This window comes from Epinephelus fuscoguttatus, linkage group LG7 (assembly GCF_011397635.1).
Source record: "Epinephelus fuscoguttatus linkage group LG7, E.fuscoguttatus.final_Chr_v1".
NCBI lineage: Eukaryota > Metazoa > Chordata > Actinopteri > Perciformes > Serranidae > Epinephelus > Epinephelus fuscoguttatus.
Window position 1 is genome coordinate 40,487,251 of NC_064758.1, and position 24,141 is coordinate 40,511,391.

The 24,141-nt window shown below is 43.1% G+C and overlaps 3 protein-coding genes and 2 pseudogenes across 3 annotated transcripts in view; 3 read left to right on the plus strand and 2 right to left on the minus strand.

The window, feature by feature from the left end:
• The window catches only part of jph2 (junctophilin 2), a 34,045-nt gene extending 28,739 nt beyond the window's left edge, over positions 1-5,306 (plus strand). Inside the window, exons 4-6 of the mRNA XM_049581369.1 lie at positions 1,325-2,271; positions 3,323-3,423; positions 3,509-5,306. Of these exons, the coding sequence (XP_049437326.1) occupies positions 1,325-2,271; positions 3,323-3,403 (1,028 nt within the window). The 3' untranslated portion in view covers positions 3,404-3,423; positions 3,509-5,306. The remainder of the gene's footprint in view (positions 1-1,324; positions 2,272-3,322; positions 3,424-3,508) is intronic.
• A 1,335-nt stretch (positions 5,307-6,641) lies between these two features.
• LOC125891851 (tubulin alpha-1C chain) lies at positions 6,642-9,294 on the minus strand. The gene is made up of 4 exons (XM_049581417.1): positions 9,136-9,294; positions 8,069-8,291; positions 7,811-7,959; positions 6,642-7,697 (listed from the first exon to the last, which is right to left on the minus strand). The coding sequence occupies exons 1-4, from the start codon at positions 9,136-9,138 to the stop codon at positions 6,720-6,722; spliced, it is 1,353 nt and encodes a 450-aa protein (XP_049437374.1). The 5' UTR covers positions 9,139-9,294; the 3' UTR covers positions 6,642-6,719.
• A 4,095-nt stretch (positions 9,295-13,389) lies between these two features.
• Positions 13,390-16,066, minus strand: LOC125891850 (tubulin alpha chain-like). The gene is made up of 4 exons (XM_049581416.1): positions 15,914-16,066; positions 14,904-15,126; positions 14,656-14,804; positions 13,390-14,542 (listed from the first exon to the last, which is right to left on the minus strand). The coding sequence occupies exons 1-4, from the start codon at positions 15,914-15,916 to the stop codon at positions 13,565-13,567; spliced, it is 1,353 nt and encodes a 450-aa protein (XP_049437373.1). The 5' UTR covers positions 15,917-16,066; the 3' UTR covers positions 13,390-13,564.
• Positions 16,067-17,577: 1,511 nt separating this feature from the next.
• On the plus strand, positions 17,578-19,974 carry LOC125891852 (tubulin alpha chain-like; annotated as a pseudogene).
• Positions 19,975-22,519: 2,545 nt separating this feature from the next.
• Positions 22,520-23,639, plus strand: LOC125891621 (tubulin alpha chain-like; annotated as a pseudogene).
• The last annotated feature ends 502 nt before the right edge of the window (positions 23,640-24,141 follow it).

The window sequence follows — 24,141 nt, forward strand, 5'->3', positions numbered from 1 at the left end:
CTGGTGCTTTTGCCAGAGTGATCTGAACTCCTTGAGTTGAAAAAAAAAAAAACCCTCTGTGTGATCTGAGCCTTTGGGACTCCTCAGCTCTGATTGGTTGTTTTGGTCCACATGCAGTAAAGCCATTAGAAGTGCTATAAGGCAATAGAGTAGACAGAGAAGTATGAATTATCAACTGTCGCTTCAGTATAGCTGCAAACAACTACTAGCTGTGTGAAGATGTAGCAGAGTAATGGCATCCTGTGTGGAGAATGTAGTTGAGTGTGTGTTGTAATCCAAGCCTCTATGTTCGTGCATGGGAGTCCCACAAGCCAGCAAACTGCAGCTGCTATGCACTGTGTTCAGATGGCAGTTACCACCATGGCAGTTACTGCTACGCTGCCCCGGTCCAAGGCGTTGTCGCAGAAGCGCAGCACCAGCCAGCAGCCAAGTGCTGCAAAAATATGCAAGTGACTGCGAGATTTGCTTCACTTACCGGCTACATTAAACAGTGGTTATCTATTGAGTAGCTGGTAGATTTTGGAAACCATCAGCCACAGTGGCCGGTGGACAAAAAAGTTATTTTCCAACCCTTAGTATCATCAGCCACTTCCATGTTGAGAACGCTGTATTTAGACAACCTGAATCATTCACTGAATTGCAGCTAAGCTCTGAATGTCGTATAGAGCTCCTGTAGAGTTTTGAACTTCAGTATGAGCAAACTGACTCGGGGCTGACAGAATACGAGGAAAGATGCAGGATTTAGTGACAATAACTATATCAAAAAAATCACTTTAACATCAACATTTCCATTTATCAGTTTATCCTGTGGTAAAGTGTTTTTCTTTGCCATTTTTTCTGAACTGAAATTTTTTCTCTCGGGAGGATAAAAAACAACTTGTGATGGAAAATGTGCTCTAAAGTTGAGAATTATTAATAAGTGTTGCTGCTTGTAGCTCTAACAGCCTCGGTATCTGCTTCCTGTGCTCACAGGAAATAAGTGTAGTTGAGGGAGAGAATAGCATTATTATAAAGTTGATCTCCAAGATGTAAAGTCTCTCCACCTATGGCTATTTCCTGAAATTTTAGTCAAAGGAAATGAGTCTGGTTTGAGAGTAGCAGGCGCTTATTAAAAAGTCAGTTTCTCAAATGATGTCCAGTTGTTATTTCCTGCTGTGGTCTTGTATGTGGTAAGAGAAAGAAGTGTTTTATGATGTCTGTTTAGTATAAAACAACAGAAGTATATTTTTATATCATTATAACTAATAATTTTGAACTTTACAATCAGATAATAAGATCACATACTGAATGACTCTAATGTACTGGTTGAACTGGTCTCACACAGGTCCTGAGTATCTGAAGAAGAGAGTGTTACATGAGGCCGTGGAGGGAAGTGAGAACACAGAGACTGTCATGCATGAGCCGCTGCTCGCTGAGGAGGAGCCCCTGCCCACGCCACCCGAAAGCCCACTCATGAATGAACTGGACAGTCTCATGCCTGGCTCATCCCCAGGCCGCACCCCCTCCCCCAGCCCGGGTATCATCACCAAGGAAGATCCAAAACTCCTCAGTCCAGGAAGCTGGAACGAAGACAAAACTATCAAAGGAGGTGGCAGTAAAGGTGGCAGTAAACCCAACAGCAGGCCCAGCAGTCGCCCCACTACCCCAGCAACTTCTGTTTCTGCTACTGCTCCTGCTCCTGCTCCTGCCTCGGCTGCACCTGAGAGCGGAGCGGCCCCCAGCAGCCGCGGCCCCTCTCGCACCCCCAGTCGGCAGAGCGCCAAGAACGAGCAGGGCTCTGACCTGGAGATCAAGCCCTTGCAGAAGTTTGACTCCGAGGCGAAAGCTCCAGACGTCGCTCCTGCACCTGTTGCCTCTGTAAGGAATAGCCTCATCTCTGCAGATGAAGAAGAAGAAGCACCGCGCCCCGCCTCCAAAGTGCCCGCCAAAGCCGTCACCCCCGAGCCTAAAACCATCGAGGTCAAAACTGAAAGAGCTCCATCCGTCCACGAACGAGCTCCGTCCGTCTCTGAGAACAAAGTGGAGCCCAGGGCGGTGAACAGACCGTCCAGCAAAGCAGAGACAAAGCCATTACCAAAGCGGCAACCCAGCCCAGCTCCATCCCCAAGACCTGCGCCCAGTCCTGAATCTAAACCAGTACCAAAGCCAGTGGAAGCCAAACCCATTGTTGCCAAACCAGCCCCGAAGGTGGAGCCCAAAGCAGAAGCCAGACTGAGGGCCATAGTGTCGAGCTCGAGTCATGAGCTGACTGCAGACTCTTTGGAGCTGGAGGTGAGACAGTAAATACACACATGGACTCACATTTGATTATTGTTAGGCATGTTAGCAGCGCGGCTAAGTGTCAGTCTATTAGTGGGTCCGACTGAAATATCTTAGCAACTAGTTCACAAGTTGCCTTTTAACTTTTAAGTAAACTTTTCTACAGACGTTCATGACCCCCAGTGGATGAATGTGACTGACCTTGATGACACTCTGACTCTTCCTGTAGCACCACCATCAGGTCCACATTGATGGTTTTCAGTAAAATACATCAACTATTGAATGGATAAAGTTTACAGACCCTCAGGATGAACAGTAATACATTAGGTGATCCCTGCATTTTCAATCTAGTGCCATCATCACGTCAAAAATGTATTTGTCCAATCATAAGAAAATACACACAACTGTAATGTGTGTGTAGTGCTGATTAGCAAGTGTTAGCATGCTAAGAAGCTGAACAAAGATGCCACATTAGCATTTAGCTTTTTTAGCATTTAGTAATTTGTACCTACTGTGCCTATGGCGTAGGCTCTGCGTCAAGGTAGGGTCTATGCCATACCTTACAGCATAGCCTGACATGCACCTTCCCAGAAATGTAACTACAAATTGCAGTGATGTAGACTTCCTGTCTATTTTTTTATATTGCGTCAGTGGAAATGAAGCGTTTATTTACTTCAGTGTCACAGATAAGAAACAATAAATTGTGAAGACAATAAAGCCTCCACAAAATAGCATTTTAAGTCTTCTGTGTGATTTATCCTGGCTTCATAGTAGAGGAATGATCCACTTGTCGCTAGGCTAATTTATACAATGTAATATGCCATAGGCTTGTGCTAATAATGTTAGCATGTTGTATTTGTTTGGAAAACGTGTTTAGTATAAGACAGTTGTTTTGTCGGTGAACCTTGTGAGTTGTAATGGAGTGGAATTTTGTAACTGATGTACAAATGATCATTCAAGGGGTGAAGTCTGTCTTTATAGTTTCAAACACCACCAGTAATTCCACATGTTCACAAGGTGTGAAACTGAATTCACTGGCCTCACATGTTCCTTTCTTTTCAAGGGCCCAAACACCATAATGATCTGCATGGTCATTCTGCTCAACATCGGCCTCGCCATTCTCTTCGTACACATTTTGTCATGAGACATCGTCCACCATCTCAGGTAATGAATAAACATGATGCTGGGAAAAAAGTAAAATATACATATTGAAGTGAAAAGGAGTACATTAAAAGAATTTCTGCCGCAGGTCACCAGCAGTGTTGGAGAGAGTCGGCCTGCCCCCTCCTCAGTTAGGACCAGAGATCAAAGATGACCGCTGAGGAGAAATAGAAGCCTCACGCAGACCGCCACGGCCCCTGTAAAGGTTTTCGTTGGTGTGACTGTGTGAGGCTCTGTGAAGCTCCTCTCTTTCCAGAGGTTTGACAAACTGAAGGACACGAAACAGATTCAGAACATCTGAATACGATGATGTTTGTATGTTAAAGTCGGGGCTGGATGGTAGAGCATGTCCTCGGTGCTTACGCTGGAGAAGCGGCACTCGAGATGTCTCAGTTTAACTTTGCCACAGTGTGTCACAAGTGTGTCAACATCTTTGCAAAATGACAAAAAAAAAGAGGCTTTAAACTCAATCCTTAATCAGCACGCTCCGGCTGATTAGACAATCTCAGTAGGTAAATACACTTTGTCACATATGTTTGTTTGTTTTATGATGAAATATTCTCTCCACTTTGCCTTAAACTTGATTGTTGAGACACAAATTCAACTGCAGCAGACGTGTGACAGATTTAGGAGTTATAAGTGTCATTGTTTTAATCATCTGCAATGTCGGTGTGTGGTTAGAGAGCTGAAGGAGATTCATTAAGTCTGAATGTGTCTCCGGAACAAACTGTAATCCAACGCTACTGTAAAGCCAGTTTATTGTTTTCATCTTGTTGCTCCTCTGTCTCTTAAGACTCCTCTCTAGAGTTACATTTTGGCTAATTGCATTTGAGACTGGGGTGTACTACACTGTGAAACTTTCTATTTTCACTGGGATTTGTATGCATTTATTGACATTCTGCTGCTTTGGTTTGGGAGCTGATAAACCAAATAAATAGAGAAGGAAAATAGGAAGCTTATGAGTGTCACTGTACTGTATGTCATGCAATGCTGTTTTGGCACCCAGGTGGTTTTAAATGGGTTGTGTATGTTTTGCAATAGAACGAGCAAGCAGAAAACGAAGGGTGGGATTTATCTTATTTAAAGCAATCACTGTATGTTGTTGGTTTCTCACTCTACAGATTTAGCAGCAGGAAGCGGGTTGCGATGGCGTGTTTGCCTGTGAGCTACTCGTAGTTTTGTGTATGTTTCAGTGTAGTAAACTGTCCTCTCTGTTCCACGCTGCCTTATATTCAGGGCCTGTTGTGCTTTAGAGCCAAATATGAGTTCAACTTTTGTACGCATGAGGGCACTTTGTGTGTATGCGTCTGTGTTTTTGTACCATTTTGAAGTGCACGTCTTTTTCAGCATTCAGCATATTCTGTTGTAGGCAAAACACGTAACCCTAAATTTATTTATTTCCCAAAAAGAAGTCAAGATTACCTCGTGATTGTGAGATGGAGAAAAAAAGCTCAAGTGGTTCCTAACTCCATGTCTTACACTGAGAAGAGCTCTCTCCAGAATATTCTTCCTTTGTTCTTTGAGCTGAAGTTGTTTTTGAGTTTGCAAATGAACACACAGACCGCTGGTTGTGCATTGTTTTCATGCCAAAAAGGAAAATATACAAAAAAAAATATCATATTAGAAATACATTTTTGCCTGATAGTTGATCCTAAATCTACAAAATGCATTTATTAATAATAAGAGAAGAGGCAGTTGTCAGAGGAACTCAGTGGTAAGTGCAATAAAACTTCATGTAGGTCAGTGTCATGTAAAAGCCATTTTGTTTTTGTCTGTTTTAGTGCATTTAATAAACCCAAGTAACATTGCTGACTTTGAAGAAACGCATTTGTGTAGCCAAACCTGGTCAAAATTACAAAGATGAAAATAAAAAAACTTTTACAACACTTGTGAGCGTGTTATGTTTTGGTTAGAGATGGTCCAGCACCAGTTATGCTGCCGCTGGCTCACAGAACATCTGATGTTGGGGCGCACATTCAAACGCAGGATCCAGGAGCTGTTTCAACATTTGATTGCAGACAGGGTGGTTGAACAGTTCTATGGTGGTTGTTGGATTCTATTATAAAAATAATATTAACTAGTCCATGCACATTGAGTGCACAGTTGCCCACATACAGTTTCACATGGTGTGCATTTGGGATACAGGTCATAGGAAACATATTGTGACACAAAATGTGCTGCTTAAATGGCACAAAGAACCCAAAAGGATATATTTTTTGAGAGCCTAAATGCGTGGATGAGCTGGGGCTTTTTTAGGCCTATTCTTACTTTCAGGGTCCAAAGATAATCCAAGGCTATTGATAAAATATTACAGGTCAAGGCCTCAGACGCCCAGGTCTAACACCACTGAGGAAATCAATTCTTTACAGCTCTAAAAAGAAAGTTGTCTACACTGCAAGTTGTGTTGTCCAGTCGCCAGCAACTAGTTTTAGAGCAGCAAAGAATTTAGTAATATGTCAAACCGGATAAAAGAAAGTTATATGGCATCCGTTCTCTGCATTTGTTAATGTTCCACATAGAGTTAATCTGAGCCATGCCATACAACATTAACAATCACATCACCTCCATACAGGATTAGTTGTATACAGCTGTTTTTAATGCAATGGCATTTGATCAGCACTCTATCAACCAGAACACATTCAGGTATCTGGAAGGAGAAAAAATGATGTTTGAATATCTGTAGCTTGGTACCAAAAGTCTTTCAAATGCATCTTCACCTCCTTTTGCTAAGATTATGTTGCCTCTCCCAATTTTGGCTTTACAAGTTTCTAAATTCACTCCCAGATTTTCAGACATTATTGTCCATTATCCAGTCTGTAACAGCAGAACTAAGTATTTTTAAACACCACCTGTCTGCCACTATGAGAAGCCCCCCCATCCCTCCCCTGGGCCACAGTGAATACCACTCCCTATTTTAAACCAGACTGGGTTTAGTCCTCAATTCTTCTCACGTAAAGCACAAATAAGCCTTTAATTTGGAAATGTGACCACAGCAAATGGTATGCTGAGAACATCTGATGCTGAAAAAGTCATTTAGTTGTTGAACAACCTGCAACAAATCGTGTTTGCCATTTCAGCAATGGTGTGTAGTTCAAACATTTGTTCAACACTACTGCCCCCAAGTGACTAAAGTGAGCATCATCATCTCTGTAGTCAAAACCTTTCAGATAAAAGTTGTGCCAAGTGTTTTAATGGTGAGAGCATGAAACACAGCAAACAAGTTCAGTCCATGAACAAACTTTATTTAATCATGAATTAAAGGCACAGATCTGTGATCAATAAAGTGGAATGCATGCCATTTAATACTCCTCTCCCTCATCATCATCCTCTCCCAGACTATCAGTGCCAACCTCCTCATAATCCTTCTCCAGAGCTGCCATGTCCTCTCTGGCCTCAGAGAACTCTCCCTCCTCCATACCCTCACCCACATACCAGTGAACAAAGGCACGCTTAGCGTACATCAGATCAAACTTGTGGTCCAGCCGAGCCCAGGCCTCTGCAATAGCAGTGGTGTTGCTCAGCATGCACACAGCCCTCTGGACCTTGGCCAGGTCTCCACCAGGAACTACAGTGGGTGGCTGGTAGTTGATGCCCACCTTGAAACCAGTGGGGCACCAGTCCACAAACTGGATGGAGCGCTTGGTTTTAATGGCGGCAATGGCAGCATTGACATCTTTGGGCACCACATCACCACGATACAAAAGGCAACAAGCCATGTATTTGCCGTGGCGAGGGTCACATTTCACCATCTGATTGGATGGCTCGAAGCAGGCGTTGGTGATTTCTGACACCGTTAGCTGCTCATGGTAAGCCTTCTCAGCAGAGATGACAGGGGCATAGGTGGCCAGAGGGAAGTGGATACGGGGATATGGCACCAAGTTGGTCTGGAACTCTGTCAGATCAACATTGAGGGCGCCATCGAAACGAAGGGACGCAGTGATGGAGGACACAATCTGACTGATCAGCCTGTTCAGGTTGGTGTAAGTGGGACGCTCGATATCGAGGTTCCTGCGGCAGATATCGTAGATGGCCTCGTTATCTACCATGAAGGCACAGTCAGAGTGCTCCAGGGTGGTGTGGGTGGTCAGGATGGAGTTGTAGGGCTCCACCACAGCGGTGGACACCTGGGGAGCTGGGTAGATGGAGAACTCCAGCTTGGACTTCTTGCCGTAGTCCACGGACAGACGCTCCATCAGCAGGGAGGTGAAACCAGAGCCGGTGCCACCTCCGAAGCTGTGGAAAACCAGGAAGCCCTGAAGGCCGGTGCACTGGTCAGCCTGAGGACACAGAGGGAGACACACTGATCACATATGAGATACAGCTATGTCATTTAATCGGATACTCTAGAGCAGAACTAGGAATCAATCCCTCCTAATATCAAGTTACCCACCAGTTTGCGGATCCTGTCCAGCACCAGGTCGATGATCTCTTTGCCGATGGTGTAGTGTCCACGGGCGTAGTTGTTGGCAGCATCCTCCTTGCCAGTGATCAGCTGCTCAGGGTGGAACAGCTGGCGGTAGGTCCCAGTGCGCACCTCATCTGAAGAGAAATAAAAATAAATTATAGGAGGGTTTGACAGAAGGGAAAAAAACTACACAAAAGCAGCAAATACATATTTTTTTTTTAAATTTGTATTTTATGAGTTTACCGATGACAGTGGGCTCCAGGTCGACAAAAACAGCTCTGGGGACGTGCTTTCCAGCTCCAGTCTCACTGAAGAAGGTGTTGAAGGAGTCGTCTCCTCCACCGATGGTCTTGTCACTGGGCATCTGTCCGTCCGGCTGGATCCCATGTTCCAGGCAGTAAAGCTCCCAGCAGGCATTGCCAATCTGGACACCAGCCTGACCGACGTGCACGGAGATACACTCACGCTGTGGAAAGAAAAAAGGTTGTTGATCAGAAAGTATGTGTTATTCAAATAGGCTGGTTGTGGCGGTAATTTTAACAAATCAGATGCTGGAGGCCACTTGTCACATGTTGAGCATGGCTACGGGGTTAATGCAAGATTCAAATCAGGAGACAAAGGCTCTAGTGTGAAGCACCAGATACCAGAACATCATGACTAACATCACCTGATGCAGTCATTTAGCCTCACGGCAAACACTCCTTAAAACTTAGGGAGCGGTTGATCATTCAGACTCAAAATATGCTCAAGAAAAAAAAAACTGGTTCATTGAAAACATCCACATCAAAGCTCTGTGGTGAAACAAACCAAACACAGCTGGAGTTCAGGACTTTGACACAAAGTGAGGCCTTTACAACATCAAAGATTACATGTACAAGCCCCATTAAGCTTTTAGTGAATAGGTTTTGTTTAAAAAGCCTGTGGTTGCACTTTCATAAGGGCCTCTTCAAACAGAGGGTAGTCTGAATGTTCAGGCTGAAAGCACACTGACCTTTGCTAACTGGGTCAATGCACAGACAAGAAAGCCGGAAGCTGCCAGCCTCGACTTATCCATAATTTGGGCTGTGCCCTGTCGAATTATCACTTAAACTTACCAACACTACAATTAAAAAACGACCCACCGAGGCCGAAGTTTGGTCAACTGTCCCTTACCTTTAACTTTTTGTTTTAACGTCGACAGTTGATGCTACTTCCTCATACTTAAACCACTTAGTAAAACTGAGTTGCCACGTGGTGACACACTTTCAGAGCGGTGAACTGAGCTAAATTAGCACACAATAAGTAAAATAAAACCTTAGTTTACAACTTACCATGTTTCCTGAAGCTGTGAAGTGTCTTACAGTTTTGTTAAAGAGGAGGAAGCGGTACGGTTAACTCTCACAGCAGGCGGTTAGGAGACCAGCGTAAGAAGTAACTGACGCGTTTTCTCTGGGCGGGCTCATTTATACTCCTCTAACCGGCGGAAAAGTGCTGCTGAATCTGATTGGTCCGAAGTCACGTGAGCGCGCTTCCTATTGGATGAACTGAAATGTCATATGCGCCACGAGCTCTGCTGGAAAGTTGAGTAATCATAACTGACAATTTCGGACCGGAAGTGGATACTTTTAAACCGATTTGTGATCATTACCGCTCTTCTTCTGTATCGTCTGTGTGTGTATCTGCTATGTATAGTTATTGCAGAGTCTCTGTTGTGTCACATTTGTCCTTTTTCTTATTTAAATCAACAAAAACTAAGTGAGTACGTTTACTCGAGTACTGTACTTTAGTACCATTGTGACATACTTATACTTCGCTTGAGTATTTCCGCCCTCTCCATCTCTACACTTCTGCTCCATTATTACAATTCAGGGCAAGAGGGGCAAATATTATAGTTTGTACTCCACTAGATTCATTACTTTGCAGTCACATTAATACAAAGTATCATCACAAGTGAATTATGTTGTATGGTAAGTTTAAGACAAGATGCAACTTGATCCTCCAAGGCAGATTCTCAACCTACCCAGTGGTATATGATGTAATAAAACTTAACCCCACCTTTGCCAACTCCAACATTACAGTGATGAAGACATTAATGGAGAAATCAGGGGCGTAAATATAGACAGTGGAGGCTGTGCAGTTGCACTGGGGCCCCTGGAGTCCCTGGGGTGGGGGGGTCCTTGCAAATGATTCAGATTACCACCACGCTAGTCTCGCGTCACCAGACTCTTCATGTAAGGCGAAGAGCCTGGTTTCTATTCACTCTGAATTTTGTCTGGATTCTGGTTCCGGTCTAGAGAGCGAATGCGGAATTCACCAAAGTAAAAGTGTTCACCAAAGTAAAACTTTAAATTCTGGCGCACCATCGATTTGGGGTGATGAGGGGTGTAAGAAAATCGATTAACTTAATGGCTTTGGGCTTTTCCTGTAAATTATATTCTTTAAATTAAAAAGTTTCACCGCATTTTTATTAGCTTGGTGCTTTTATTTTGACGGAAAGGTGCATCCATCGAATTCCGGATCCTGTCTCACTCGCCCTGGTTCCGGTTCCTTACGAAAACGGCCACTAACGGCCCCAGACTAACACCACATAACTGCACCTGTGTTCAGAGAAGAAATCATTGAATTAAAAATGGTGCCATTTGCTTTGGGCTCTATTCCCTCAAAAATGCAAACGCATCTCCGTCATGATTTCCTTCTCTGTTCTCTCTTTTTATTTTTGGTAAAATAGTCAGTAGCGATCTACATAAACTATCAACACTATAAATAAACTATATTAAAAATCTGTTTACTCAGTTTACTGATGATCAGTGGGAAAGTATATGTCAGAATGTCTTCTCTTTATTGTTGTGCAATAAAATAATTGAACAGAATTATAAATATATGCACAGGATGTATCTTACCCCATTGCGTCTGAGTAAGATATATCCTAACTCATCCTCTAAATGTCACAGATCTAAAACATGTACAGGGTCAGTCATTCATGTTTTCTGGGAATGCAGAAAACTAAAACATTTTTGGAAAGAGGTGCATGATTTGACTGCTAAGGTCTTGAGGACTCCATCTGACATTTCCCCAGTACGGTACCTCTTTGGTATGGAACTGAATAGGACGCTAGACCCCATGTCTGCAAAGAGGATCAGCATAATGCCATATATAGCAAAGAAGTGCATTTTGCTCAGCTGGAACCAGGAAAGACCCCCAACATTAAACTTGTTCAAACAAATATTGAACAACACAATACAACTGGAACAACGCATTTACATATTAAAAACTAAAGGGGAAGTCTTCCTGAGAACATGGGAACCCCTTATGGATCTCTGACTACCCACTTAGCCGGATTATGTCGGCTTATGTGTGCTCTGATTCTGAAGAAATGAACCAATTTTCACTGACCATTGTTTTGGGTTTTTTTTTTATTTTATTTAAAAAAAAATTATTGTCTATTTATTTATTTATTTTACTATCAGTTATTACAACTAGGATTCTACCATGTCTTTACTGTCCATGTACTCATTTGAGGGTGTTTCTAAAAGGTTAAAAACAAATAAATAAATGATTGAAAAAAAAATCTGTTGAACTCAATAAACAATTTCTTATTTTCTTGTATATTTTTGTCCTATACAGGCATACAGTGATAATCGTTGGGTAGCATGTATGTTAATGTTGTCTAACGTCAAGTCTTTATTTGATCATGTGACAAAATAAAATGATCCAGTAGCTAGTTTAGGTGCAAAATCTGTTGAGTGCAAATCTAACAGCTGAGCACATGTACAAGTCCAGCGAGCAGTCATACCTTTTAAACAGAAAAGCGGCAGTGAGACATGACAATAAGAAACGAACAAAAGACAAAAGTAGCAAGGCTCTTTAAATGAGATTCCTTTGGCTTTTTTATAATCTGTTGTCTGTGGTGTGTGCGCGCTTCATAAATAGTAACTAGTGTGCACTGGGGCCCGTCACAATAGTGTGCACTGGGGGAAATAATGGGTAAGTCATGAAAGACAGCCTGTATTACTCTGAATGGGACATTCTGCATAATGGGTGTTACAGCTGTGTGTGTGTGTTGTCTGCTGCTGTCCCTTTTCCCTCCATTGTAGATCTGCCCAGGTGTGCTGCGTTACTTTACAAGGTGCAGTGCACCTGGCGTGGAGGAGGTGTTTAAGAGCTCCTGTGCCAGCAGCAAAGGAGAGAGGCCTCTGGTGTGGAGACTGCTGGTCCTGCTGCCTGTCAGCCTGGATTTTTGTTGTCTTGTTGTTTGATTGTTTTACTTGTGATGAAGCCCATAGATTTGAGTGTTTAAAGGTGTTTATGAGGTTATTTTGGGTCAGTGTTGGAGTTTTGTTTGCCCATAGGGCCGCCGAAGGGTGGGGTGTAACAATGGGTACTTTTACTTTTTACTTTGGTACTTTAAGTATATTTTGATCTCACTTTACTCACACATACACACACACATACATATGAAGTAGAATTATAAACTTGTATAAAATAGAAATACTTAAGTAAAGTACAAATGTCAAAGTTGTACTGAAGTACACGACTAAAGGAACTTAGTTACATTCTACCACTGGTGGTTATACAAAAATTCTTCAAGATAAATCCAGATTTCAACTCTTAAATGGAAATTCAGGAGCAAGCAGGTGGATCTGTAAGAAACAGCCGTGACAGTCTTTCCAAAACTAATTAAGTGCAGCCAAATGACTGAGCTCAAGAGTCTTTCACAAGCATAGTTAGAGCTGTAGATGCCTTGACAACAAATAAGTTAGCAGCTAAAATCATCTTAATTCAATTTTCATATTAAAAAAATAAAAGCATCACCAAATGAAAATTGATCAGCTATCACTTTTATTTTCCTTATTATTATAGAGAAGTTTATGAAAATGATTACAAATTATAAAGTTAAAATGATCAAAATGTGAAAGAACTGAAGATAATAATTTAGAATATAATCTTTTAAATTATTAATTTATTTCCTTTCTTTGGAATTGTTGATTTGGTTGATATAGGATCGGCAAAAATAAGCCTCAGCCTACTCCTTTTTTTGTTATTGCATGTGAGATAATTTGTGTGCAATAATCTTTGTTTCTCCAGATGTCTGTAACCGAAATAAAACTTATTCATTCATTCATTCATTCATTCATTCAATCATTCATTCATTCATTCATATTTTTACCATTTATTTGTGGTTTTGTAGTTGATGTAAACATATTTTATTGTAGAATAGCCCCAGTTTTTTCATCTAACATAAGTTCTTCTTTGAACATGGGTGTATTTTTGAGTTAGCAATTTGTATGTGTTACAAGGGCCTGTTCTCACATGCTGGTGTTGTGCAACCCCACAGCCCACACTGTTACACCCCTGGTTGTGGTAAGCCTTCCTTTTGACCTGGCTTTGACCCTTTATTCTCACCCCGGCCACCAGAGGTCTCCATATGATTGGAAATAAATCCTTTTGGCTTAATTTTTCATTTCAAAACTTAAGTTCACCTCTGTGTCATCAAGAATGATCCTGCGAACTGAAGTTGGAGCTTCAACAGATCAGAAGTCCTCACAGATGTTAGTGCAGTATGAAAAACAAGACAAAAAGGTCAATATTTTTTGCAGGATTTATTAACAGTGAATAAACCATCAAATGGCTTTTTACAACTAAGGTTATGCATCTAGATTCTAGATCACAAACACAATGTGAAGCATCTAAACAGAAATTCAAGATACTGTGCTCCTGATTGTTGTTCAGGAATGACACATTGAACTTAGTAAGTAGCCCCTACTCCTCTCCCTCCTCCTCTCCCTCACCCTCGATGGAGTCAACTCCAACCTCCTCATAATCCTTCTCCAGAGCTGCCATGTCCTCTCTGGCCTCAGAGAACTCTCCCTCCTCCATACCCTCACCCACATACCAGTGAACAAAGGCACGCTTAGCGTACATCAGATCAAACTTGTGGTCCAGCCGAGCCCAGGCCTCTGCAATAGCAGTGGTGTTGCTCAGCATGCACACAGCCCTCTGGACCTTGGCCAGGTCTCCACCAGGAACTACAGTGGGTGGCTGGTAGTTGATGCCCACCTTGAAACCAGTGGGGCACCAGTCCACAAACTGGATGGAGCGCTTGGTTTTAATGGTGGCGATGGCAGCATTGACATCTTTGGGCACCACATCACCACGATACAAAAGGCAGCAAGCCATGTATTTGCCGTGGCGAGGGTCACATTTCACCATTTGGTTGGATGGCTCAAAGCAGGCGTTGGTGATTTCTGACACCGTTAGCTGCTCATGGTAAGCCTTCTCAGCAGAGATGACAGGGGCATAGGTGGCCAGAGGGAAGTGGATACGGGGATATGGCACCAAGTTGGTCTGGAACTCTGTCAGATCAACATTGAGGGAGCCATCGAAACGAAGGGGCGCAGTGATGGAGGACACAATCTGACTGATCAGCCTGTTCAGGTTGGTGTAAGTGGGGCCTTCGATATCGAGGTTCCTGCGGCAGATATCGTAGATGGCCTCGTTATCTACCATGAAGGCACAGTCAGAGTGCTCCAGGGTGGTGTGGGTGGTCAGGATGGAGTTGTAGGGCTCCACCACAGCGGTGGACACCTGGGGAGCTGGGTAGATGGAGAACTCCAGCTTGGACTTCTTGCCGTAGTCCACGGACAGACGCTCCATCAGCAGGGAGGTGAAACCAGAGCCGGTGCCACCTCCGAAGCTGTGGAAAACCAGGAAGCCCTGAAGGCCGGTGCACTGGTCAGCCTGAGGACACAGAGGGAGACGCACTGATCACATATGAGATACAGCTATGTCATTTAATCTGATACTCTAGAGCAGAACTAGGAATCAATCCCTCCTGATATCAAGTTACCCACCAGTTTGCGGATCCTGTCCAGCACCAGGTCGATGATCTCTTTGCCGATGGTGTAGTGTCCACGGGCGTAGTTGTTGGCAGCATCCTCCTTGCCAGTGATCAGCTGCTCAGGGTGGAACAGCTGGCGGTAGGTCCCAGTGCGCACCTCATCTGATGAGACAAAAATATGGAGCCAGTTATTTTACACTGTTCAGATATGTCACTTCAGTTCACCTAAATTAATGATCAGCCAGAAGAGACGACACTTACCGATGACAGTGGGCTCCAGGTCGACAAAAACAGCTCTGGGGACGTGCTTTCCAGCTCCAGTCTCACTGAAGAAGGTGTTGAAGGAGTCGTCTCCTCCGCCGATGGTCTTGTCACTGGGCATCTGTCCGTCCGGCTGGATCCCATGTTCCAGGCAGTAAAGCTCCCAGCAGGCATTGCCAATCTGGACACCAGCCTGACCGACGTGGATGGAGATACACTCACGCTGTGGGGAAGAAGAGGACGATTTGGATTACAAAATTTACAAATCTTAAGCATTAAAAATACCTCTTTCAAAATTATTTTCATAACAACTGCTACTAATTGAGCTAAACTTCTAACTTAAAGTTCTTCAGAAATAGAAGGTGTTTTTGTCACAAAGCCTTTAAATGACCTGAAAATTCACAGTGCATCATGGACTGTTTCAATTCAGTCACCCCGCCCTGCTCGACAAGCCTTTACTCTTCTCATTTTCTATGACATCATGTCTGCCTGAGGTTCAGTCGTATTTTTTTTCTCTCTCAGGAACACATGCATTTTCTGCTGCCACATCAGATTCTGTCTATTTCATGCAGAGTTACAGTAGAGACAGAGGGTTATGTGGGTCAGACATGTTGCAGTGTGCTGTCTCTTTAAAAAGCCACTTTCACATCCTCACTGGGAACAAAAGTCTCCCATTAATGTTAGAATGGAAGGTTTTATAGGCAGTCAGTGGGATGAATAATATAACATAAAATCATCTAATAATAATATTTATATAAAAGCTGCAAAAAGTTTCTTAAAATCAAGATGAAGAAACAGCAACAGAATTAGTATGAAGCTAGTCAAGCTGATTAAAAAGAGGCGTTGGCTCACAGTGCAGGGGTGCATCACCCTACGTCTCTATAAAGCAAGAGCTGTGAAGAGAATAAAGGGTGACGTCACAGAAATATCATATGAGCCACCTCCTTTAAGCCCCTTCTGTGACTGTCAAACAAAAACTCCTGAAATAAAATATCCAACATGTTACTCACCATGATGGCTCGTCGGTATTATGCAATGTAATGAGACAAGCCAGAGGAGTGTTTGTGTCTGACGGCTGCGGTGTCTGTCTGAGGCTGAGGCTGAGGCCGCTCTGCTGCTGATGCACCACACTCACTTATTCTGCCTCTGCAGGAGAACAGATGAAGCGCACAAAATATAGAGACTCCTCCTCCTCGTGCCGCAGTAACCGTTTCACATCCAGAGCAACTAAGATGCTGCAACTGAGACAGGAGGACTGGGACTGTGTGATGATGAGTTGATGATTTGGTGCATAGGGCCATGCAGCCAAATGACAGGAAGTTCAAATTATTCTGTGACTAGGAATACTCAGTTTAGCTGGAGGTGGAATTACATGACATAACCGTCTGTCCCTAAAGTGATGGGGGAAAAAAACTTCATGTTTTATGTTTTATGTCTGTGAAAAAGAATCATATATGTGTCTGGCAGAATTTATGACCACTGTAAACTCTGGTAAATGACTGTTATTTGTGTCTGTTTTTGGCCCTCCTCGACCCGTATGTTTGGAGAGGTCCCAATCAAGTTTTTTGCCCCTGATCTGAATCATTACATATTGAGTTTCTGCAGGCGCTGAGTCCTGATCCGATACTAAAATAGCTCTGCAATGCATCAACGCTGTTCCAGTGTTGTTGGAATTTTGTTTTGATGAAGAATAAAAAAAACACAACCTCTCTATCTCTTCTCTCTCACTTCAGGTGGGGAGTGTCCAGGGGGCAATTTTGGGCTCTACACAGCTCAATATAACCGATCCCTATCAGTGAGAAATTGCCTTGACCTGCCTCAGTACTGATCTTTGAGATAGGATTAGGCCATCCCTTATTTTGTTCCTATCATTATCTGATGTTAGTATTGTTTTATCTGTCATCTGGTTCTGTTGTGTTTTGTTCACAATTATTTCTGTTAAGATCTTGGCCAGGACTTCTTGCAAAAGTGGGTTTCCAGTCTCACTGGGACTCACTCAATTCCATGACCTCTTATCCTTGTAGGGGTCACGGGGGCCTGGAGCCTATCCCAGCTGACATTGGGTGAGAGGCAGGATGCACCCTGGACAGGTCACCAGACTATCACAGGGCTGACACATAGAGACAGACAACCATTAACACCTCCCGACAATTTAGAGTCACCAATTAACCTGCATGTCTTTGGACTGTGGGAGGAAGCTGGAGGAAACCCACGCTGACACAGGGAGAACATGCAAACTCCACACAGAAGCTCCCCCACAACAGAATTTAAACCAGTATGCCAGTATAACTTCATGCATCAGTGATTATAATTAAATAACATACAGTATTACGACAGGAACCATTGTGCATAATGAGTTTACTCCTGCTACTTCAAGTATATTTTGGTGCTGAGACCTTTTTAGTTAATTTTGAATGCAGGACTTGTAACAGAGTATCTTTACACTGTGGTGTTGCTGCTTTTGCTTCAGTAAAATTAACGAATACTGAATACTCCATCACTACATTATGGACAGTATATGTCATGTGAATCCACCTCCAGCTAGACTGCTCAAAAATATAATTTGACCTTCATCAACTCATCATCACACAGTCCCAGTCCTCCTGTCTCAGTTGCAGCACCTTAGTTGTTCTGGATGTGAAATGGTTACTGCGGCACGAGGAGGAGGAGTCTCTATATTGTGTGCACTTCGTCTGTTCTCCTGCAGAGGCAGAATATTTGAGTGTGGTGCATCAGGAAATCAGCCTCAGCCTCAGACAGACACCGCAGCCGTCAGACACAAACACTCGTCTGGCTTGTCTCATTACATTGCATAATATCGACGAGCCATCATGGTGAGTAACATATATATTATATATTTTATCTCCAGGGTTATTGTTCGAGAGTCTAAGAGATGGGGTGTGGACGGGAATGGAGGATGTATTGTGGCTTCTTAAAGAGACAGCGCACTGCAACGTGTCTGACCTAGATAATCCTCTGTCCCTACAGTGACTCTGCATGCAACGATATTGTGTGGCAGCAGAACATTCATGTGTTCCTGTTAAATGACTGATAAACTGAACCTCAGACAGACATCCTGTCATAGAAAATAAGAACAGCAAAGGCCTTTCTTGTATGGTCCATGATGCATTGCGATTTTTCAGGTCATTTAAAGGCTTTCTGACAAAAACACCTTCTATTGTTGAAGAACTTGGCACCGTGGTTGTGTCGTACTCGCTTTTTCAGATCTGTGTGTTTAGCTCTTATATTTCAACAGTTAAAGCAGCTGTTATGGAAACTATTTCAATTAAGGAGGTATTATTGAGGCTTGAGATTTATTAATTTTTTAATCCAAATCGTCCTCTTCTTCCCCACAGCGTGAGTGTATCTCAGTCCACGTCGGTCAGGCTGGTGTCCAGATTGGCAATGCCTGCTGGGAGCTTTACTGCCTGGAACATGGGATCCAGCCGGACGGACAGATGCCCAGTGACAAGACCATCGGCGGAGGAGATGATTCCTTCAACACCTTCTTCAGTGAGACTGGAGCTGGAAAGCACGTCCCCAGAGCTGTTTTTGTCGACCTGGAGCCCACTGTCATCGGTAAGTGTCGTCTCTTCTGGCTGATCATTAATTTAAGAAACTTAAAGTGTAAATTGTTGCCACAACTGATTCAATGTGTGTTTTTGTCTCTTCAGATGAGGTGCGCACTGGGACCTACCGCCAGCTGTTCCACCCTGAGCAGCTGATCACTGGCAAGGAGGATGCTGCCAACAACTACGCCCGTGGACACTACACCATCGGCAAAGAGATCATCGACCTGGTGCTGGACAGGATCCGCAAACTGGTGGGTAACTTGATATCAGGAGGGATTGATTCCTAGTTCTGCTCTAGAGTATCAGATTAAATGACATAGCTGTATCTCATATGTGATCAGTGTGTCTCCCTCTGTGTCCTCAGGCTGACCAGTGCACCGGCCTTCAGGGCTTCCTGGTTTTCCACAGCCGGAGGTGGCACCGGCTCTGGTTTCACCTCTCCTGCTGATGGAGCGTCTGTCCGTGGACTACGGCAAGAAGTCCAAGCTGGAGTTCTCCATCTACCCAGCTCCCCAGGTGTCCACCGCTGTGGTGGAGCCCTACAACTCCATCCTGACCACCCACACCACCCTGGAGCACTCTGACTGTGCCTTCATGGTAGATAACGAGGCCATCTACGATATCTGCCGCAGGAACCTCGATATCGGCGTCCACTTACACCAACCTGAACAGGCTGATCAGTCAGATTGTGTCCTCCATCACTGCGTCCCTTCGTTTCGATGGCGCCTCAATGTTGATCTGACAGAGTTCCAGACCAACTTGGTGCCATATCCCCGTATCCACTTCCCTCTGGCCACCTATGCCCCTGTCATCTCTGCTGAGAAGGCTTACCATGAGCAGCTAACGGTGTCAGAAATCACCAACGCCTGCTTTGAACCTGCCAATCAGTTGGTGAAATGTGACCCTCGCCACGGCAAATACATGGCTTGTTGCCTTTTGTATCGTGGTGATGTGGTGCCCAAAGATGTCAATGCTGCCATCGCCACCATTAAAACCAAGCGCTCCATCCAGTTTGTGGACTGGTGCCCCACTGGTTTCAAGGTGGGCATCAACTACCAGCCACCCACTGTAGTTCCTGGTGGAGACCTGGCCAAGGTCCAGAGGGCTGTGTGCATGCTGAGCAACACCACTGCTATTGCAGAGGCCTGGGCTCGGCTGGACCACAAGTTTGATCTGATGTACGCTAAGCGTGCCTTTGTTCACTGGTATGTGGGTGAGGGTATGGAGGAGGGAGAGTTCTCTGAGGCCAGAGAAGACATGGCAGCTCTGGAGAAGGATTATGAGGAGGTTGGAGTTGACTCCATCGAGGGTGAGGGAGAGGAGGAGGGAGAGGAGTAGGGGCTACTTACTAAGTTCAAGGTGTCATTCCTGAACAACAATCAGGAGCACAATATCTTGAATTTCTGTTTAGATGTGTGATGTTGTGTTCTTAATAAATCACAGTAGTTGTAAAAAGCCATTTGATGGTTTGTGCACTGTTAATAAATTTGGGAAAATTACAGGCCGTCTTGTCTTGTGTTTCATACTGCACTGACATCTGTGAGGACTTTGGGCCTGATGAAGCTCCTTCTCCACTTTGCAGGATCCATCTTTCATTTTCTGATTTCTTAAGCCCATGCTCTGTGATCTGCAACATAAGCTTACAAATCTTATTCTGAAGTGTGTTCAGATCATACATCATGGCACCACCAAGGAGCCTGTCTTGTGAAGTTGTTGAACAGACTTTTCAGGAAAAAAAACATTTGCATATGACTGAAAGCCCTTACTGTGGAGGTTTTCCCTTTTTCTGTCAAACAAGATAATGTGGAAAGATATGAACAGAATGAATAAAAATTAACTGAGGAAGTTCAGTCAATGAATTGGGAGGAACTGGTGACCAGCAAAGGAAGTCAAGATTTCCCTAAATACACAAATACACAGGCGACTAGGGATCCTATTTGGAGTGATTTAGTAAGAAATGTAATGGTCATGTTTGTTTTCTATCACATATCTCGAGTAATTGTCCACAATTTAAAAACCAAGAGAGACAAATTCATTTTCAACCCACTGCCTCTGCACGCCCATCCCCAGACTCTCTCTACACCTCCCCTGGACTCTGCATTGTGATTTTTTTATATTTGTAGTGGAGTGTCGTGCAGAAAGAAGGAGACACCAGACACAGGATTCAGGATTGTGGTTGAGACCTTGACCGTGTTTTATTCCTCGGTAACACTCAGTAACATCTCTGCTGCTGGCATCACATCCTCAGTAAAATCATCAACCTTGCCGGGCAAGAGAAAGTAAACCCAAACAACAAACAATAATTAACATTAAAAGATAATTTATCAAATGAAAATAAACATAACTGTCAAGTTAAACTTAATATGACTCTCTGAAAGAAATAAATTCCCAACGTAAAGCATACAATTGCCAATAATCTCAGCATTCAATAGAGTGTGCCAGGGCTGACGTCAAAACCCGGAAGTTTAGCATTGCGCTGGTTCCCGGAAGAGAAAGTGAATGTGATTTTTGCATTGCGTTTTGGATTATGTCAGAAAATAAGCTCTGTGGCTAACACAAGTTTATGATACTTACAGGTTTTGTTCAGCGAGATAATCTTCACATATGAACACCTTTCACACCACATTTGAAGCTTAAATGTGATCGCCAGAAGTAAAATGCTAACGTTAGGCTTTAACGGACTACATGACTACTCCACGGTCGCATGACTCTTGACGTCACCGCCACTAAGCTTTCAACTGATTTCGGCCACTTTATTTTAAAAACATTGTATAATGGGGAAATCGGACTGTTTAAGCTAAATAAGAAGCTGTAATGGCGGACTGCCAGCACTCTCGCCTGTTCGGGGGTGATTATGTTTAATGTCCCCGACAGGGTTTGTAGTCGCATTGAGCAACTTGTTAGCAACCGCCTTTTTTACGACACGTAAAAGCTTCAAAATTCACAAGTAGAGTATTTACTGACGTGTTTTATGTCGTAGAACAAAACCTGAAACTCGCTTAAGCTTTTGTTAACCACAGACCTTATTTTACCAAAATCCCATTCAAAAAACATATTGACTTTTAGACGAGAGAACCGGAAGTGCTAAAAGCGTTAGCTTCTCATACAGCTCTCTATGAGGCACCTTTGTGGGAGTTAAATTAGTCTCTTCATCCTTATTTCAGCCTCTATTTGAAACACGGTGAGTGTGGAATAATGGGAAGTTTTCGTTTTGATTTAACCACGCTCACAGCCCACATTTAATCATTTTAATTTAAGCTTTACTACATATCGGCGTTAGCTAATAGCCAAACTTTTAGCTTTAACTAACATCACCTTGAATGAAAAGTCGACTGTAAAGAGCAGTTAAAATTTCATGTTTTGTGACATTATGTTTTAATTGTAATTTATAATATTAAGTGTAGGTAACATTATTGGTGGTTTTCCTTTTAATGGAAAGAACAGTATAAAAAGTACATTTAATTTCAACCGTTGCTTTCAGCGCCATGTTTTGCTCCATCACAGCTGATTCAAATGATCAACTTGTTAACAAGCAGCTTCAGGACTTCATAAGGAGTTGATGGTTTTAATCAGCTGGTGCAGGGAGAGATTTAAAACATGCAGGACAAGAGTTACAAGGGGAGGTTTGGGAAACACTGCTCTATAATAATCAATGGCCAAAGAAACACTTTTTTATAAGAAAGTGGAGTAAAGTAAATGAAACAACTAAAGTGTTTTTTTTAAAAAATGAACACTAGGGAGAACATGACTTAGGAAATAAAACGTGGTTTGGTTTGGATAGAGGATGTGGGTATGGTTGGCTTCCACCTCCCCACATTTTCGCTGACAGCTTGGTGTTCTCTCCCAAGAAACAAAAGTTGCATGTGTGTAAACGAAGAGCACAGCTCTGTCTGGTTTTGGCAAACTAAATATGTTCCTCCACACATTATGTAATAATAACATGAGAATATTCCTCTGCCCTAATCACATTTAATGCATTGATAATCAGCTATGTGTTTTTCTGAATAAACAGATTCATTTTAAGACTGTAAATAATTGTGCAGCATGTGTCAGGTGACGCATGATGTTGTGGTATCTGGTTCCTCATAAAGAGTCCTTTTATTTCTTCCCCCTCTTTGGAGCGTAGCTTTTGAGCTGTCGTCAACATGCGGTGATGATGATCTGAAGCACCTAATTAGACATGGTTAAAACATGTAGATGTCTGGCGATATTTAATGATAAATTTTACATATTGTCCTCCAGCGTGAGTGTATCTCAGTGCATGTGGGTCAGGCCAGATTGGCAATGCCTGCTGGGAGCTTTACTGCCTGGAACATGGGATCCAGCCGGACAGACAGATGCCCAGTGACAAGAACATCGGTGGCGGAGGAGATAATTCCTTCAGCACCTTCTTCAGTGAGACTGGAGCTGGAAAGAACGTCCCAGAGCTGTTTTTGTCGACCTGGAGCCCACTGTCATTGGTAAACTCTCATTAAATAGAGATGCCAATTACCTCTTCATTTCATGAATTTAAACCCTCATTTCTGATTAATCTGTCTCTTCAGATGAGGTGCGCACTGGGACCTACCGCCAGCTATCGCTGATCACTGGCAAGGAGGAGCCTGCCAACAACTACGCCCGTGGACCCTACGCCATCAGCAAAGAGATCATTGACCTGGTGCTGGACAGGATCCACAAACTGGTGGGTAATTCAGAGCAGGAGAAGTTCTTTCCTAATAAGCCTGAGATGATGTATAACTCTTAAGAATTAATCAGGAAAGTGACAACAGTACATGTGCTCTGCTAATCAGTTTAAACTCCTAACATGCAGTTTGTGCCACAAGAGGGAACTGAAGCATTATTAATGACAAGTAATACCCCTGTGGGTAAGATCCTTGTGGTGAACTTAAGGAGCCTGTTCATCCAGATTGCCAAACACTTGCTTACTCCTGGGTGTCTACAGGTCCTGTTGAAAAGTCTTAAAATGTCCTAAATTCAGATTCGATGGGTCTTAAATATTTTTGGTTACATTACCGTGAACATTCCTCCAGCCTGACTGACCCAATGACCGTTTACATTCTTTGGACAGGCCGAAGAATTACAATAATAAGTAGCATTTATTAGAGATCTACCGATACCACCTTTTCCTTCCTGAATGCCATAAAACTTTTTTTAAAATTATTATTATCCAGTGTCCAGATCAAGACACAGGTTAAAGTGCAGCCACACAATTTGGTAAAAAAGACATTTTAAAAGCTACAGTAGAATGCTTTTTAAACTCCGCTCCGTTTCCATTTCGTTTGCCTGTAGCGTGCGTATGCGTAATGACGTGAGGCATTACGTGGTATCGGATTGGTCATTGGCTGTACTCGCCTCACCTTCTGTTTACCCCTACTGCTATCTAAGCATGCAAGAAGTTTTGTTTTTATGTGTACAGGTTTTGAGATATCTTGAACTCCCAGCCCAATATTATTGGTGTGAATGGAATTTAGTTTATTGTGCTAACAGCATTACAACAATGCATTAGAAGTGGCACAATTTCTGGACAGAGATTGTACCGTTAATCTGGAATAGATAAAGAGAACATGATGCAGACGTTTGGCTTCATTCACCAATCGTTCTCAAGAAATTTCTTCTTAAAACCCACTTATAAGGAGATTTTGGGGATTGGATTTTAGTTAAGAACA